Genomic DNA, 19,839 nt, shown 5'->3' on the forward strand with positions numbered 1-19,839 from the left:
AATGCGAGAAGCTTCTCTTCTAGAGCTCTGTATTTATAGACGACCGTCGGTTACAACCAACATTTTTGCATAACGACAAAAAACACAATAAGTTGTCTTAGTGGGCCTTATTTTCTCAGGACACGGCCCATATGAGAAGCTTACTAAAGAAAGGATATCACTGTAACGGTATTTAATGCATATCAACATTGTTACGTGACTCTACGTGACAAATACGTAATTAACTTGAAATGATAAGTGCGTAATTAATTTGAACGAACATTATTTGTTCTTTTTTTAAGAGATGAGAGTATGAATTCTTATATCATGTTAATCATTATATAGGAGAGAGAAGGTGGGGCCATTGAGATCATACGACCACAATAAAATCAGTTTTGTACCTCTGATTTTTTAAGTGCATGCATTAGATATTGTCAAGGGAAGAGGGCACCTTATCCCTCTAATTATTGGTCATGACCTAAAGTTGTAATGAGCATGCATTACATATTGTAAATATAAGGGTAACGTAACATATAGTATATAGGAAGTGATTACTCAACACCACTTTTCATTATACACACACCGCCTTCTAATTTTGACCTTAATTGTTCTTTGATTTGTTCAATATCGTAGGGCTAGAAAAAAGAAAAGTGCATGCAGAAAGTGAATAAATTATTATCCAATGTTTATGAGGGGTGCTTTTTTTGCTTAGAGAAGGGCAGAGTCCAACAACATTTTCTTAGAATAAATTGGTCTCAGATTTTATATCGGAAGCTAAATTTGATATAAAGGGTATCTCTAGCTACGTATAGTTAATTTTCCTAAATTTTGGCTTCAATATTGTCGTCAATCACAATCTCACATGTGCACATAAATAATAGATATTATGAAAAAGTTATGTACAAATATTAAAGGAAACTGTGATTAGTACTTCAAAATCTCATTTTACACTCCTTACAAGTGTATTTTTCTTTTTAATTATAAAAAGTTTAAAGTCAAAATGAGATTTTAGAAGTACTAATAACAATTCTCATTAAATTTTGATTAGTAATAATGTAAAAATTCGTACTTCTAAAAAAAATGAGCTAAGTGCACAACTCAAAATACTCCTATAGAGAAATGCTAAAAAGATTATTTGTTACCTCACAATTTAATGTTAATTTTCACATTATTATTATAAAATATTATGTAAAAAACATAAAATATCAGAAAATTTATGAAAAATTAACTTTTAAGATTATAACATACTTCAATTGAGAATCCCCTCAGTGATCAAACGGCAACGAGATGCTCTAAAAAGTTTGATGCGAAACAGAAGATGCCGAAAAAAGTAAAGGAATCAAAAGAGTGAGGTGGAAATACGTGCATTTGATTTTGAACGTACGATTGACGTGGGGTCCATTGGTGGCAAGTGGTACTGAAGGGCCGGTGATGTGGCAGGATCTGACTTTGCAGTTACAAGAGGGTAAACTGTTACCTGGGTTTGTCTCGCTGTGCAAAGGAACAGTTGGTTATGCTGACAGTGTTACGAAGCGTAACGCGTGCGTTAGATTTGGCTCCAAACTTTAACGGTTGAGATTTAGGGCAACAAGGCATTGCGTGCACTAGCTCATTTGGACTGACGTCGCCGTTAAATGACTCCAAGATTTGAGCTAATTACAATCTCAGCCACAAATTTTTAGTTTGATAGCGAGGGGATTAAATACATAATCTCATGTGTATAAACACTCTTAATCACTTAAACTATAAATCTTTACACACTTTTGGAATGTTTCGATTATTATGATCCGTTTGGGTGTTTTTATTTATTTATCAAACTATGTAATATTGAGTTGAAATAGACACAATATATTTTCTTCTAATTTTATCCCTATTGTTTATTTGAAACGTAGAAAGCACTTTAGTTTTTAATAGAACATTTTGGGTTTGTTTGGAAGTGCTTTTAAAATGACTAAAAACGTTTTTGGTGAATGTTTTTTTAAACCAATCCTTAGTAAAAATTCAAGTGGATTTTGAAAAAATACTTTTAAGTGCTTCCTACAAGAAGTACATATCTAGTGCTTCTTCCAAAAAACACCTAAAATGCTTTTAAAACCCAAAATCAATTTCACCAAAATCATTTTTAGTAATTTTAAAAGTATTTCCAAACGAACCATTTGTATGCTTGTAACAAAATGTCAACGAGAGAAACACACAAAACATGCAAGCAAAGGCTCATCCTAACCTCCCATCTTGTGCTTGTGCTCGTTGATACTTGTTGAATTAAACAAGCACACAACTTTTAACCATTTTCAATACATAAGAAAAAGAATGAAGCTTTCCAACTTTTGGTAAGTATAGTAAATCTGTAGTGGAGTGCTATTTGTGCACTCCACTTGTACTCTTATACCTATAAAAGGAGTGCAACAAAGTTTTAAAAAACTACTTTTAGCATACCATATTTTATCATGTATTACAACTTAATATTAACGTTAAATTATTTCTATACATTTTTCTTTCTTTTTATATTCTTGTGTATTTCAGAGTTTTAGATTGAATAAAAATATAAGTGTGTGGACATCATTTTGCTATCGATATTCCCAACATAATGATAGTTCTTAATTTGTTACCTATACATTTATCAAAAGATGAATAGCTCGTTTGACACTAATTATAGAAGAGGAGAAATTTTTAGTGTGCTAAGAACACAATACAGTACACAAAGTGTCATCATACAAGTGGTCATAATTTTTTTTTTCGAGTGTTCAATAACTTGTATTATGATATTTAATGTACTAGACCGTATTTCTAATACACTAAAAAATCTCTCATAGAAGAGGGAGAGATTTTTGGATAATCACCACCGATTAGATTTTTTAGGAAACAATTCTATTTAAAAAAAAAATACTTAAATTTCTAATTAACATTTTTGTTATGCTTTTAAGAATCATGCTTCTTATAAAAGTACTTGTAATAAAAATGCTCCTCTTCAAACCATATTTGTCACATCCTAAACCGGCTCCGCCGTAGCACGATATTATCTGTTTTGGACCCTGCTCACACCCTCACGGTTTTTTTTTTGGGAACTCACACGAGAACTTCCCAGTGGATCACCCATCCTGGGATTGCTCTCGTCCGAATCCGAAGCTAGTGAGCTCCTAAAAGGACTCGTGCTATATAAAGGTGAAAATGTACATATAAGACACATCACTCCCTCTCCGTTGATTGATGTGGGACGTTACAAATTTCACCAAAATAGTCTTTAAAAAGTTACCCAAAGCATTTAGTATTAGGAAAAGATTGTTAACAATAAAAAAGAAAAAAGAAAAAAAAAGGGGAGTTTGAGGGCTTAATTGTAATAAAGTTTTGCAAAAGGGTAGGAATAGCTAGGAATTTGGAGGTACAGCCCAATAGAATGGATGGGCTTAATTGCCCAAGAAAATGCCAGCAGGGACCACAAAGGCCCGAAAAACAATACGATTAATTATTTTATTTTATTAATATTTATTTATAGAGAGGGGGATAGAATTTGGTCATCAAGAACAGAGCGGCGGGCTTTTAGGAAGCAAAGAAAGAAGATAAGGTTGCAAAGGAACGCTTTCTGTTTCTGCCTCCAACAAACAAATAAACTCCTCACATCTCAACGATGTCATCCTTTTTATCTTTTATCTTTTTTTTTTTCACAATTATCGTATTACATCGGATTACCAATGAGAAAACTAAAATTTTAAATTAAATTTATAAACTATATGACGTGAAAGATGATTAGATTATAACTTAAGTCTAGATTTACGCATTTTATTTTTTATTGATAACACATCACTTGATTTGTTACATCTTACCCATATAGATAGGCATTGAAGAAAATCATAGGGCAGAGGAAGTATGGGCACAGCAGATCTGGATTCTGGACACGGATATTTGTGTGGTCCCATTATTTATCAGGTGAGCTGGCTGCTGGCAGCCGTTTAAATGACTGTTTGTTTATGTGAAAGAGAGAGTGGTGATCTTGGAATTGAACAAGTGATGATGATCTTGCATGTTGGTGATCTTCAGTTCGATGCTACAATCTCTTCGTCCATAAAACATGTCATCTTTCAACAAATTCATTTTGTACGTATGCACGCCAACAGGTACGTACGGAATCCTTTTCTTTTTCCGGTTTGCTACTTTGTTTTGCTGTTTCCCAAACACACAACTTGGATCCTTACCAGGGATGGGCTACGGATACCGCCGCAGACTAACCGCGATAACTTTCATACCAATTAAGAGCTACATCCGAGTCCTACGTTTTTATTGGATAATTGTATAAACGGTTAAATGAAAAGTAAAAAAACCAAAAATCGAACTTAAATATATTGAATAGTTTTACTTCTAATTACACTGAGGCGCCAGAAATAGTGCAGGTTAGTTACCAACTATAACGTTGGAATTCAGCAATATATATTTGGGGTTTCCATGCCCAGACTGGCCCAACCAAATCTGTACTCTGTTACATAACTTTGGTTGGTTTCTGTTTGGGGCTTTCCGCCCCCATCGACAACATTAAAGAACGCAGGGATCTATATCACCCAAACAAATAAATTTATTGACCAAAACAAATATATTTGGAAGACAATAGTACAGTGCCATTCAATCTTTCAATTCCAACATCACTCTCAAGTAACAAAGAACCATTTCCGGTAGCAAACAACAGATGAAAGAAAATACATCATCCATGTGAAAACCATCCTCGATGGCCAAGTAAGTATTGAGTAACATTCCCCAGAAATCTATGACTGTAAAGAGGGGAGAAAGCGTAAGTATCAATGAACCTAAATGAATATACTAGCAAATATAAAATTTCAACAACCCTCTAGTCTGCCAATTTCGTCAAGCGGTGAACGGTGCTTCTTGCAACCCTGTTACTTGGATCAAACTTCAGAACAGTCCTCAGATCTTCTGCCCCAAGTCTATACTTTTCCATACTTTCGTACAAGAGCGCACGCTGTACCAGAACAGATACATTTGCTTCATCTTTATCTAGAACCTGCACAGGATTGAATAATATCTATGAACTCTCTTCTACATATAGATAAAGGAGAGGGAACACGTAATATCATTTGATTCAAACTAATCAACAGCCTTGATGGGCGAAACAAGTGATTGTGAATGTTGAATTTGTGCATTTTGTCTATCAGAAGTTCAGAACCATACATCTACATGCACTGCTAAAATGTTTGGACCGTTCGAATTAGCAATGTTTCTTTTATCACATCAATCAAAACATGGCCAATTGAAAATAGCTAGAGAAAAGGAAAGGTATTTTTGTTTGAAAATATTACATGCATCTACAAAACAGGTGACAATAGGAAGTGGCTGCCACGCACAAGGGCAAAGTAACTAAGTCGGACTTAGTTGGTCTCTAAGCAAGGACGACTAATATGTACACCCATTGCGGTAATGTTTCCATTTCTTTAGCTTACAAGAAGAATTGAAATAATATCTACCCATCTCATGCAAAATTGGGATAAGGTTACCTGTATTGTACTAACATTACTTTACGCTAACATTTCGTTGTCCGATTTGTTTAGGAACCAATATCTAAATCCAAGTAGTTTACAAAATTGTGCAGCTGCTACAACTTCAACCAAACAACACCAATCCAATAATTACAATGATATGCATTCACATTTGGCACGTGCAAACTAAATTGTTGAACAGAAATGAAATTTTCTAAATGTTGAAAACAATTTAAGGAAAAGCAAGAAGATACCTTTGTGCAGTCCGCCACAGCTTTCTTATACTCCCCAACTTCTTTGTAACATGAGGCCCTGCTTGACAAAACATCCGCAATGCCAGCACTATCAGCTGCTTTCTCAAGAAGAACTACAGCCCAAGAAAGCCACTTAATAGCGTCAGGATACTGCCCTTGCTTGTAATGATCCATTCCTTTATTCTTTGCTGTTGAAGCTGACACCCCAGCAGGAGGAGGTGGAAGACCCTCAAGCTCAGTTGTTGAACCACCGTCATCATGTCCTCCTCCAAACTCTGTCCCCCAATCATCAACTTCAGAGGATTGCTGCATTCCAACCCCATTATTCGCTGTTGCTGCACCTCCAGTCGAAACCGAAGATGGGGTAAATAACACGTCGAAGGGATCATTGTTAGTAGACTGAACAGGGCTTGGCTTTGCCGAAACCCCAAAATCCCCAAAGCCAGAATCCGAACTTGACCCCATAAAACCGCTATCTGAGAAGGCACTCGAGGCAAATGAAGTATTGGCGGTGCTTGGTTTCGGAGCATTCTGAAAATCTCCAAAAGCATCATCAACACTACTTTTAGCACTGGTTTTACTCGCTGAATTAATAGTAGCCGATGGTTTCGACGCGAGATCAACCAAAGAACCAAAAGGGTCTTTCTTAGAGCTCAATCCACTGCCACCAACACTAGCACTGCCCATATTTCGCAGAGAAGGACCTCCAAGATTCGCACTCATATTACTATTAGCATTAACACCACTATTAACCTTATTGGCATTGCTATTATACCCACCAGAGAAACTCCCAAAATTCCCAGAAGCACCATAATTTGCACCACCACTTTTCACCGAACTGTTACTAGCAGCGGTGGTGGTTTTGGGCAACGAATCGGCCACGTTTCCCATGGAAAATGAGCTCTTATTCGAAGCCGGGGTCGCATTCTTCAAAGGAACATTACTATTACTATTTATCTTACCACCCATGGCAGAGCTGACCAAATCCCCAAACAAATTTGGGTTTTTATTGACGACGGTGATCGGGGTGGCGGAAACCGCCGGAGCCGCGGAAGTCCAGCTCTTGCCGAAGATATCGCCGACCATGGAAGTTGGGGCGTTGGTCAATCCGGGTCGGGCGGTCTGGGTCGGAGCCGGCTGGTGGGTCCAGGACGTGGTTCTGCCGGCGGTGGGTTGTTGCCAGGCGGGTCGCGATTGGGCGGCGGTGGCGGTGGCGGAGGAGAAGGATGAGGTCTTGTTCTTCTGATCGTTGAGCGATTTGGGTCGGCTGGATCCAAGACCCAGATCGAAGTCGAAGTTGGAATTCATGGTACTGGAATTGAAATTGTTTACTTGTCTGGATCAAAAGAAATGAGATCCGGTAAGATTGCTTACCCGAGAGAGGAGAGTTTTCTGAGATCTGCAGATTCCGGAGACAGAGAGAGAAAGAGGGAGTCGGTGATGGCACGCACTAGGTAGATTGTCATGAAATGGTGGAGAAGGATGGGAAAGGCAACTCGTATACAGTTTATTTGGAATATTGTTTTGATTTATTTTGGTGCCAATTTGTCACCCTTCTATTTTGGGTGTGTCTTTCTAACTGCTGAGGCCTGAAATGTGGACGGATATATTGTTTTGTTTTTGACGTTCTTGCCACGGTTGTTTTTTTAACTATTTGATGCAACAAAATTAATTTGGAAATGTAGATGTTTTCGTGCTGCAAGTTTTAGCGTATTCAAGTTGGCTAGAGAAACGTGTTTAAATGTGCTTTATACATTTAGTTTGAGTTCCTCACCCCTTTGTTAAGTTTAGCTTAATTAGAATACCACTTCCGTTTTTGATGGATTTGTTATGTAGGTTACCAAGCATGAAATGTAATCTAATTCAAAATTATAATTCTTGTTGCATGTATAATTGCGTGATAAAAAATCTATATATAATTAATGATGTTTGATTAACAAAATTTATTTATCAATTGATATGATAGTGTAAGTGTCTGATGAGAATGAAAGAAAATCAGAACAAGTACTGTTTGTAATCTCGTTTTCAAGCTAAAGCTAGACGTTTAAACTTTTGTTTGAGGCTCACAATCACATCACTTTTGGTACCACATTTCAGTTCAACACTTGACCTTGTTACCCATCATCGGTGGTTTGGAACAAGAGAGGGAATGAAGGATAGAAAGAGATTAAGACACAAACAAGAAAGCATATGGATACCAATCTCGGTGTTCCATGGAGAGTACCGGCTGATGAAAAAGGAAAGGTTAATGGGTGAAAATTTCTCCCAATCAACCATAATGTCTTCAAATAGAGACTTGCTTCAGCGTTGCTTGATTGCAATTTGGTTCCGATTATGGACAATAAACATGCCATATTACATTTTAATTCTGATTACGAATTAGTAAACATTACAGAGGCATCTTGAACTTAGAGTCGGGGCTTCTTTTTGCACTGTTACGGACACGCTTCTTTCAACCGACATGAAATGGAAACTTCTCATCTCAAATCCACCCAAAAAAACCCCACCAATCAGTAAATTTCATGCCCAAGTTTCCATTCCATGGTGGTTGCCCTCTCCCAACACCGAAGACTAACATGCCTCGTGCGAAATGAAGTTACTTTTGCCATGACCAAGTCCCAAAGCTTACTGTATAAGACCATACTACAAACATATGCATTTGGATCTCTCTAATTAGGAATGGAATAAAGGCAACAGATAGATAATAGCATACTAAATTCATTCTAATACTTGATGTTCTTCAGTGCACAGCTTAACATAAACAGACGTAAAGCAAATACCGGGCAAAATCCCAGAAGGGACTGACACAAATATTCACTTTCTTATCTTCAAAACGATGCTAGGGAATATTAATCGAAGTGCAAAAACACCAACTTTTCATTCATGGTAACTTAGTAACTTAGGATTGAGAACTTTGCGACTCTGCAACTATATTTCGATCTAAAAACCATTGCCCCTGTTAAACTCTGTCCCTCGACCCTGAGCTGCATTTTGGGTTGTTTGCTGCACAGGCTCTTTCTGATCCTGGCCCATGATCCGTCTTGGCATTGGCTCTCTCCTTTCAACCTGCATTGTTTCCCTGCGCCTATCATATCGTGGACGAGGCCTGTTTCTAGTTTGTTGTTGCCTTTCATTGTACCTATACTGTGGTCTAGGAATGACTTTCCCATCGATGTATAGATCCCCTACAATTGGTTTAAGAAACCATATAAACAGCTAATCACGATTTGAAAGGTAAGTTTAAATTGAAAATTGAAAACTTCTACATGATTTTAAGTTTCAGCATATACCGACCTCCATAGTCTTTGTTGGGCACATCGAGAAATGAATCCGGCAAAACCCATAGAACACCGGGCAGCCCTGTTTAAACAAAACAATCCAATACAAATCAAATTGTATACGAAATGCAGAAGATGATTAGCAGGAGGCTTAGAAAACCAAGACGGAAAGCCATCATATTCAATCACAAATTACATATTTGAAACCGAAACAAATCAAAAGCAACCCCTCAACCACTTAACCCTTAAACCCTTAACATCTAGTTGCAATTCAAACCAAATCACCATTATTCATACAAAGAACTATACTTCAACCCTAAACCTGAATCCTTATTATATATCTCGATCCATTTCAATAAAAAAAACCCTAATTCATAAAAAGAGAAGCACTTTAATCCTTACCCCTTAAACCCTTAGCCACCTAAAACAGAAATACCCAATATTTAAAGCAGGGCAAGCACCAAAACCCTTAAACCCTAAAATCCAGAACCCGAAAACGATTACCTTTGACCTTCAGAGAAAGCTCCTCAGAAATCAAAGCCCCAAATCCGGTATACGTCGATGTAGAAACTGAGTATATCTTCTTCTTCGCCTCCTCCTCACTGAAATCCCAAAAACCATCAAAAGGCACCTAAAAGAATCCAAACATATTAAAGAAGCTGGTCAATTCGGTACCTTCCGAGAACGGTGGCTAGGGTTTTGACGTAGGAGTTGATCATCTCCTCCTCGGAGGGCTTGGGGTCTTCGAACTCCATGACGATGAGCCAGTGCTCGTAGTCGCAGCCGTCGAGGAGGATGGTCTCCTTGGGTGGGCGGTTGCTCCAGTTCGGAGAGGCGTCGTTCAGGGGAGAGTAACCCGACCCGGATTTACTGGACAGGGTCCGAACGTTCGCCGAACCGGGTACGGGCTGGGCGTGTTGTTTGTTCAGGAGAGCGATGGCGAAGCGAGAGCGAGAGGACAATGAGGAGTTCGAACAGGCGGAAGATGAAGCGAGGGTTCGGCTGAGGGCCGAGGCTAATGTGCGCCGGGCGGCGGCGTATGCCATTTCGCAGTTTTTTCTGTGTCGCTCTTACGGCCTTCCGAGTGTCAAAAACTGAGACGATGAGTAGAAGGGTGACTCTGATTTCCATTTTCTAAATGTTATTAAGATAAGAAACAACGACGTTTGGAAAAGTGTTTTCCTTAAGTCCTTAAACTATGACAAATTTGATTGAGGCACAAACATCCAACAGTTTCTTATATTTCACTTTTACCCTTGGTAAAGAAATTAAATATTTAATAAAAAGAAAAGGGATTTTTTGATATAGGCATCTCAGTTTTGAATTTTTTAGATCAAATATCCATGTATTTTAGTGATTTGATTAAACTTTCTTTTGTCATAATTTTGGTGTTATATGCACATTATATTGTAACAAATTTTCTATAATCTAGCATTTTGATTACACTTTCCTTCCGTTAGAGATAATTGTAAAAAAAAAAAAAAAAAAAAAAAGAAGAAGTTGGTTAGATTATATTTATTTTCACAATAATGCTACAATTTAGCAATAATTATCTACGAATTAAGATATTTTCTTTCCAAAATAGTTTAAAATATTTTAAATTCTCCAAAATCAAACGTACCAAAATAAGTTTTTCTTTGGGTACGTTAAGAGAAAATAGGATTGAGAATAATATAAATGTACCAATACATAATGTGTACAAAATAAAACGTACCAAAATAAAAATAATGTACCAATATTAACAATCAGTATTAAATCAAACGTACCAAAATTGCAAATAAACGTATCAATTAATGATTTTTATAAATTCAATCATACCCGCAAATAATATATACGTAATGTATTGTACTTAATAATAATTCGTCAACAACTATACTTAAAAAACGGCAAAAAAAAAAAAAAAAATCACAAAAAAATTGAAAAAATTCCACGAAACTTTTATGTTGATCACCAACTATTTGAAAAAGAAAAAACTACTTGGAAAAAGAAATAATATTAAATGTTTGCATAACAAAAAAAAAAAAAGAAAAAAAAAAAAAGAGCAAAACTAACTGTGATAAAAAAAACATATTTGGAAGAAGAGAAAATATAGTTTAATTACTAATATTTCCACTAAATAAGGAAAAGTGCATCATACAGATAAAATGATAAATTCAAAAAGTATTTTAATTTTAAAAAATAGAGGTGACTATTGGCTAAAACACTTTAATCTAATTTTAAAAAGACATAGATGTTTAATCTAAATGATATAGAAAAATTGTAGGGAATTCTAATTTTCCCAAAAGAAAACATACCTCACTTTTGTATTGGTTTGGTATTGAGGTGCTTTTATAAAAATGGGTATTAAAAAAAGTTGATCTCAAAAAGGTGTTTGGTAAACACTTAAAAATAGCTTATTTTCACAGTTTTGGGAGAAAAAAAGCTGAAAATGTGAAGCAGCAAAAATGAGCTTATTCTCATAGCACAGCAGAAGCAATTTTTTTTCAAAGCATAACAATACCAAACCAGCCCGGCGAGAGAGCCGCCATTTGTCGTAATTGCTGGCAACTCCCTTTTTTTTTTCCTTGCCGTTTAGGGCCGATAAGGTTATGGACTCCGACCAATCATTTGCAGAGTTGTTTTCTTTCCTTAAAAAAAAATAAATAAATAAATAAAGTTTGAATGTTAGCTCATTGGAACAAAACTAAATAGTGGCGGATGAGACTATTCTTGTTGCATTTAAACAATAGCGCGCGTAGCGGTAAAATTTTTTCTTTAGTGTTTTTGATGAGACATTTTGTTGAGCACTTGGCCAACCAATATCACTGTGTGCTGAGCGTACATCCCACCTTTTAATGCTATATTAATTGTGTCTTTAAATCAACATTGTTATAGGTCAAACAAAGTAAATGGCCTTTTATAAGACGATTGGGAATAGCTCTTATATATAAGACGACTAGAAGGAGAAAGATAGTTAATGGATTATTTATAATCTTAAAAAAAATGACTTACTTTAAACTTTGCTAAAAATGGTGTCGTTTCACTAAAAACATTCACGCTTCCTTTGTTGGTCTTAGATGAGGATTGAGGTGTAAGATATATGCATACATACCATGTCATAGATCGTAGAGATGCCATTGAACCACAATCATCAATAACATATTGTATATGCAGAGATGAGATAGAACACACACTTGCAACACTAGGTGAAGATGATGAAGCCATTAAAACTCCTTGAAACAGTTAATCTTTTCCTCTTTAGCAATTCGCTAATGCTCTCAAAGAATAGGGCTTTGAATCAAATTGAGCCGTACATTGTAAGAGCAGTAGTTAGCGTTTATATACCGAGCCAATCCTCACTGATCTCCTATTAGAATCAGTGTAGGATTCAACTATCCAATTCATACCAAAACATATGAATAATCACAATCCCAATACTACTTTAAGTGCTATATCAGAACTACCAATCCCATAAGGATTATGACTACTAAAGCTTATTAACAAGACTTTTCCATATCCAATTCTCACACTATAACTGGACTTAATGTTATATTCATACTCATATACTAACATTCTTCCACTTGAGAATGAAACATAACATCTAGTACATCCAATTTTATAGAAGTGATCACCAAGTCTAAGTTAACCAAGAGCTTATCTTTACATCCAAATTTCACCTATACATTTAAAGTACAAAACTCTAGAATTTCATCTGCAACCTCACAGATTTCATCTCAAGAATCACAATGTACTCTAGCCTGTATTTTGTGAACATATGTAAATAACAATGTCATATCACATTACTCCAACTGATCTCAACAAAAGTTAAAAACTTTAGCCAATCAATGTAAACCAATAGTTTCCAGAAATGCCTCAACAAAACCACAATCAATTTTCTAGCAAATCAAACTATTATTCATAAAATTTGTCTTTTGGTTCAATCTATTTCCCATAAAAAGAAAATTGAACCCTTATTGACAACTAAAACAACAACAAAGGAAAAGAAATAAGCTGGAACACTGCCTAAACAAGTCATACCAACACAATATACTAGTTAACTAACTTGTACCACGAGGTCCACAACTTCAACAACTAAGATTAACCAAAGAAACATCAATTGCAGTCCTCAAAGCTTTTGATTTCTTGTTCACCCTAACTTGTCAAAAGATTCTAAGACTCCCATCTTCATAACATGTCCCTTAAACACATTATTTGGCAGTGCTTTTGTAAGTAGATTTGCAACCATCAAATTAGTTGGCAGAAACAAAATTTCACTCTCTCCATTTTTACAACTTCTTTTAACTTTAAGAAACTTGACATCCATCAACCTTGAGGCTGAAGTTCTCTTGTTATTCTTAGAGAATAACACAGCAGCACTATTATTACAGAACATCTTCACATGTCATTTCACAGATTCTACAATTTGTATCTCAGTGACAAAATTCCTAAGCCAAATTGTCTGTTTCATTCCCTCAAAACAAGCAACAAATTCAGCTTCCATTGTTGAAGTTGATACAATGGTTTGCTTGACACTTTTCCATGAAACAACAACTCCATTCAACATAAACACATAACCACTCGTTGACTTTCTCTCATCCCTATCACATGCAAGATCCGAATCTACGAAACCAATCAGTTCTAATGAATTCTCTCTGCCATACACCAACATGTACCCTTTTGTTTAATGCAAATATCTCAAAACCTTCTTTGCTACAACCCAATAAGCCTCACCTGGATTTGTTTGAAATCTACCTAACAAACCAACAATAAATGCTAAGTTTGGCATTGTACATATATCAGCATACATAAGATTACCAACTAATGAAGCGTATGGTTTCATCTTCATCAACTCGACCTCATTTTCACTTTTAGGACATTGGTCTTTACAGAACTTATCTCCCTTGTTCACTTGAACATCTGCTTTGTTACAATTCTCCATGTTGAACTTGTTCAGCACCCTTTCAATATACCTTTTCTGAGACAAACCAAGTAACTTTCTGTTTCTCTTTCTCACAATTTCGATTCCTAGAACATAATGAGCCTCACCTAGGTCCTTCATATCGAAATTAGTACTGAGAACAACATTAGTTTCCTGTAGTAATTGCTTGTCTGAACTTGCAAGGAGAATATCATCAACATACATAATTAAGAAAATGAACTTTTATCCCTTGAACTTGAGATAAATGCAATCATCTAACTTGTTCTCTATAAACCCATGTGCAATGATTACTTGGTCAAATTTGAGGAACCATTGCCTTGAAGCTTGCTTAAGTCCATAGATTAACTTATTAAACTTACAAACCATATTTTCCTTCCCCATTTCAACAAATCCAGTATGCTGAATCATGTAGATATCCTCCAATAGATCTCCATTCAAGAAAGCTGTTTTTACATCCATTTGATGTAATTCCAAGTCAAAATAAATAGTTAATGCCATGATAACCCGCTTGGAATCCTTAGAAGACTGGTGAGAAGGTATCATTGTAGTCTATCCCTTCTCTCTGAGTGAAGCCCTTTGCCACTAATCTAGCCTTATACCTTTCAATTCTTCCAGCAGCATCTCTCTTGGTTTTGTAAACCCATTTACATCCTATAGGCTTAATCTGTAATGTTTTATACACTAGGGTCCAAACATTATTCTTGGACATTGAATCCAATTCTTCTTCCATTGCCTTTTGCCATAGAACAACTTGATCACTCTGCATTGCTTGATTATAGGTTACAGGATCATCAATCTCCTAAATCAAACTCTGCTTCTTGCAAATACATATATCTTGTGAAATGGTTGGTTTTCGAATTCTCCCAGATTTTCTTGGTGAAGGTTGTACCAATGACTGATCTGTTGCCTGAGTATGTTGATCTTGAATGTAAACACCTTCAGTGTTTGGTTGTTCTGTTATTTGAGTATCTTGTGCACTCACAGTGTCATCCATTTCTTGGTCTAAATCAAGGTTGGATGCAGGCAACCTAGTTAATATGGGCACATATTCATAATCCATCTGAGGTGCACATTCAATTGATTGTTCAACTTCTTCAAATATAAAGTTATCTTGTACTAGCTTAGAAACATCATCATCTTCCAGAAACACTGCATTACGAGTTTCTTGAACCCTAGTATGTGCTCTAAGACAATAAAACTTGAAACCTTTTGACTTTTCAAAATTTCCAATGAAAAAACATGATATAGTTCTGGAATCAAGTTTTTTTCTCATTAGGATTATAAAACCTAGCTTCTGCTTTACAACCCCAAACATGAAAGTGATGAAAACTAGGTCTCCTGCTTGTCTAGATTTCAAATGGTGTCTTTGGTACTGATTTCGAAGGAACCTTGTTCAATAAGTAGTTTGCAGTTTTCAGAGATTCTCCCCAGAGAAACCTAGATAGCTTGGAGCTTGTGATCATGCTCTTTACCATCCCCATCAATGTTTTATTCCTTCTTTATGCCACCCCATTCTGTTGAGGTATTCTAGGGGTGGTATATTGTGTCACAATCCCTTGTTGTTCAAGAAAACAAGCAAATGGACCTTTCTGTTGACCTGCCTCTATGTGCCTACCAAAGTATTCCCCTCCTCTATCTGATCTAACAATCTTAATCACTGTATTTAACTGTTTTTCAACTTCACATTTGAAGATCTTGAAGCAATTAAGGACTGAGGACTTTTCACTAATTAGAAAGAGATGACAATATCTGGAAAAGTCATCAATAAAACTCACAAAGTACAAATCCCACATATGGTTTTGATTGGAAACGGACCACAGACATCAGTATGTATAATTTCCAGTATCCAATTTCCTAACATTGATCATCTTTCATTTCAAGCAATCTACACACTGAGGTGCATTTTCCATCCTACTTTACTCAAATCATACACAATGAACCAATTTAATCATATATATAGCCTTACAATCATAGCGAAGAAGACGTATTTAGAATAAACAATTCATCATGAATATAATACACAGATTCATGTTCAAAAGATGTCCAAAATTCACATCACATGTATCTACATATTCAATCTCTCTTATTACACATAATCTATTAATGCAATTTATGAATGGCAGCGGAAACATTAATTAGTTTGAAAGATGTCAAGTGAGATTTTAGAGTGCAACAATGATCTAAATCTTTTCAAATTCAATTTACTTTGATCTTACAATCTTTCCCAAACAAGGAAAACAAATCATATATATATATATATATATATATATATATATATATATAGGCTGTAGTAATATATCAAACCGATGAACATACCTCTGAAGATTAGGTTTAATTCTCAGTGATGATCTAGGAATTGATGCAAGTTTTGGGGCATAATCGTGCAATCTCCAGAAAAATCAGTGACAAAGGAGTGAAAGAGAGAGAGAGAGAGAACCAAAATTCTCTTAACGGTCATATTGATATTTTTTTTTAAATTTTAATGGGCTAACGGCTATATTGTCTAAACGACATTGTTTATTTCAAACCCTTTTAAAAATTATGTTTCTTCTGTTTTTGGGTTTCGACAGTTCTTGAATGAACATCCAGATGCCCTAGTTTGAGTTCTTGAACAAGAATTTCGAATTCAACAACAATAAACAACCAAGGCTCTGATACCACGTGTAAGATATATGCATACATACCATGTCATAGATCGTAGAGATGCCATTGAACCACAATCATCAAGAACAGATTGTATATGCAGAGATGAGATAGAACACATACCTGGAGCACCAGGTGAAGATGATGAAGCCATTGAAACTCCTTGAAATAGTTCACTTTCTCCTCTTTAGCAATTCGCTAGTGCTCTCAAAGAATAGGGCTTTGAATCAAATTGAGCCGTACATTGCAAGAGCAGTGGTTAACGTTTATATACCGAGCCAATCCTCATTGATATCCTATTAGAATCAGTGTAGGATTCAACTATCCAATTCATACCAAAACATATGAATAACACAATCCCAGTACTATTTTAAGTGTTATACCAGAGCTACCAATCCCATAAGGATTAGCACTACTAAAGCTTATTAACAAGACTATTCCATATGCAATTCTCACACTATAACCGGACCTAATGTTATGTTCATACTCATATACTAACATGAGGTGCATTTGAGAGATGTTGACGTTGTTTAACTTTGATTGAAATTTTCTATTGCACGAAAAAAAAATATTGAAAAAGAGATATTTTGAAGGTAGTTTTGACAAGTACATTTAAAATGATTGAAAGCTCTTTTAGCGAAAATATTTTTGGGTTCTATAACACATCATTCTCATATAGGGATTTTATAAGCGGTTCTGATAATCAAGTCATTTATATGAATTAAACAACTCCGATGAAAAAGTAAAACATAATTAGCATAATGGAAAATTACTTAATATTATTTAGAAAGTTTTGGGAGGGGCCACGGTCCCGCTGGCCATCAAAACACAATATGCCACTGATGCCACAAAAATTGTAACTTTTAGTACATGCATCATTCCATTCCCAGAGACACCAAAAGCTCTCCTATCCTTATTCCCCGACCCTTCCAGTAACGATGATATAGATATAAGTAGTTAGTTAAGCAGGACGCAGGACTGGCTGAGGGTGTCTTGATCAACTGCGGGAACTCAATTCTCAGTGGCAAGCTGGTGGGTTTTGTATGCCACCAAAACCAGCTTTTACATTTTTACATACGTTGGTGAGAGCTGCAGCATTTGGACCAGTATACTTCAAATCGATGTCATGAAGCTGAATGTTTTGGCAAGGAACCTGGCTGCTGCAAATGAAATCTACTGCCACATTTGACCGTGTTGTCCCTCTAATGTTTATGTAGTGGACATTGCTGATCTGCACGCGCGATGGCTGCACAATGTTGAAGAAAGTCGGTCAAAGAAGGTTAGGATTAGGATAATTCAAGAGTTCGATGTCATTTATCCGTCGTACCAGATGAAAAAGTAATTATATAGGGTTATAGGATTAACTAGGTTAACAAACCTGGTTCTTGTTGCATCCCCCAGTGCAGTACTCTTGGTCAATTATGATAGGGTTCATAACATTCTGCATGATGATGTCCTTGAAAACCATTCCCGATGCCCGACTAGGACCCGATCCTGGCCATGACTTGATTCTAATCCCATTGTCTGTGTTAAAAAATGTGGTCTTCTTCACGGTGATTCCTGTCACGTCATTTTCATGCTCATACTTGCCAAGGCTACCAACACTGTCATCAACAAAATGGGGACACAATTAGTCCATGAACATTTAGGAAGGATCCTTGGGTGGTATATAAGGCATGGTAGCGGAATAATTTATTATGTTAGCAGGCTGTTAATTTAAACCATTAATTAACTCTCTTTCAAATGAATCCATAGTCTAAATTTATCGTTTGACAACATAACATATAGATTTATAGCAGAAGAGTATAAATAATAAAGACTCAAATTATACCTAATGCCGTGTCCGGGGCCACAAATTACATTGTTGATGGCAATGTTGGTTGATCCCTGAATCATGCCAATGCAATCATCACCGGTGGCAATGTGAGTTCTGGCGACCTTGACATTGTTGGAGTTGCTGATGTGGATGCCATCAGTGTTGGGGCTTGTTCCAGGGGCGGAGATATTCACTCTGCGAACCCTAACATTCTGGCTGTTAGTGATGAAAAGGTGAACTCCTTTGCTATTGAGGGAACTAATGCCTCGAATGACCCCGTCTCTAACGCCGTTGAATTTGATGTTCTGCATTAATTAATCCAATAATTAAAGCCAGTTTCTTTCTTATAAATAAGAGCTCTAACTCGTTGGTAACTTAATGTAGCACTTACAGATGGGAGTGGACTGCAACCATCGCTGGAACTGCCGCAGTCACCAGCGACTTTCCAGGCACTTGAACCTTGTCCGTCAAAAACGCCGTTGCCGATAATGACCAAGCCTTCTACATTCTCAAACAAGAACCAGTATGGCTCTGCATATAAGGACAGATCATTCAGGCCTTTTATGGTCCCTAAAACTTGAACAACTACGGGTTTGGAACTGGTGCATGGCCCTTGAAATATCACTGGCCCACTCTTGTATGTCCCTGGTGGGATCAGAACCCTTGATTTCCCAGTGTTGTGGCATGCTGCAAGCCATGTTTTTATGAAATTCTGCAAATAACCAGACAAACTCAATTTGTCAGACCCAAAATGAATTAGTATTGTGAGTTATGCACAGTCGTTGTCAGAATGTGTATATGGACCTCACATTTATACAATACAAATAATGTTAGGTTTATCAAATTTGTATACCATGCTTGCATCGTGGTTCCCATCAGGCTTGGCGCCGAAATCTACCACGTTAAAGATCTTCTCATCAGGATCAGCTTTGTCATGAACACCCAAATTACTACCACGGAAAACATCGAACACAGCCGGAGGAATGGCAACCGAGGCAGTGGCTCGAGAGGCCAATGCAGCTAAGCACAAGACAAGAATGGCGTGGCAAGACATTCCTCCAGCAATGGCCATGGCCCCCCCCCCCCCCTCACAACTCTACAAGCTAGCTAGCTAAAATATGATGTAAAGAAATTTACCTACTTTTTTTCCCAGATTACATAACAGGTCTCCGGGGAGACTTGACGATTAAAGTAGGGGATGAAATTAATTCTCTTTGAATGCCTGTATTTATACTACCTAAAAAAATTGTTAATTACCCTCCGCTGCGAACTGTGCGGGGAGGCTCGAACTCTACGGTGAAGGTTAGATTAATTAGTTTTTCTTTTTAAGAATTGTTTTAATTAGTTGGTTTGGCTAAAAATGGTAATACGCTTTGTGTGTGCATGACTAATTCCCTATGTTTAAGGTGCATGTTTAAACATTGTGGTCCTTCACTTCCACCATTGTAGGGCGCTACTTCTTCTCCATGCA

The 19,839-nt window shown here is 36.5% G+C and overlaps 3 protein-coding genes across 3 annotated transcripts; all 3 read right to left on the reverse strand.

Annotated features, from left to right (window-relative positions):
* Positions 1-4,616: 4,616 nt before the first annotated feature.
* On the reverse strand, positions 4,617-7,158 carry LOC137731552 (uncharacterized). The gene is made up of 2 exons (XM_068470683.1): positions 5,714-7,158; positions 4,617-4,987 (listed from the first exon to the last, which is right to left on the reverse strand). The coding sequence occupies exons 1-2, from the start codon at positions 7,019-7,021 to the stop codon at positions 4,814-4,816; spliced, it is 1,482 nt and encodes a 493-aa protein (XP_068326784.1). The 5' UTR covers positions 7,022-7,158; the 3' UTR covers positions 4,617-4,813.
* Positions 7,159-8,411: 1,253 nt separating this feature from the next.
* Positions 8,412-10,097, reverse strand: LOC137731839 (multiple organellar RNA editing factor 3, mitochondrial). Its single transcript, XM_068471076.1, has 4 exons — positions 9,667-10,097; positions 9,496-9,593; positions 9,008-9,073; positions 8,412-8,898 (listed from the first exon to the last, which is right to left on the reverse strand). Exons 1-4 carry the CDS (start codon positions 10,035-10,037, stop codon positions 8,654-8,656), a joined length of 780 nt encoding a protein of 259 aa, XP_068327177.1. The 5' UTR covers positions 10,038-10,097; the 3' UTR covers positions 8,412-8,653.
* Positions 10,098-17,292: 7,195 nt separating this feature from the next.
* Positions 17,293-19,547, reverse strand: LOC137732488 (exopolygalacturonase-like). Its single transcript, XM_068471803.1, has 5 exons — positions 19,222-19,547; positions 18,760-19,080; positions 18,384-18,673; positions 17,931-18,156; positions 17,293-17,798 (listed from the first exon to the last, which is right to left on the reverse strand). Exons 1-5 carry the CDS (start codon positions 19,438-19,440, stop codon positions 17,571-17,573), a joined length of 1,284 nt encoding a protein of 427 aa, XP_068327904.1. The 5' UTR covers positions 19,441-19,547; the 3' UTR covers positions 17,293-17,570.
* Positions 19,548-19,839: the final 292 nt, after the last annotated feature.

Source organism: Pyrus communis, chromosome 4 (assembly GCF_963583255.1).
Source record: "Pyrus communis chromosome 4, drPyrComm1.1, whole genome shotgun sequence".
Taxonomy (NCBI): Eukaryota; Viridiplantae; Streptophyta; class Magnoliopsida; order Rosales; family Rosaceae; genus Pyrus; species Pyrus communis.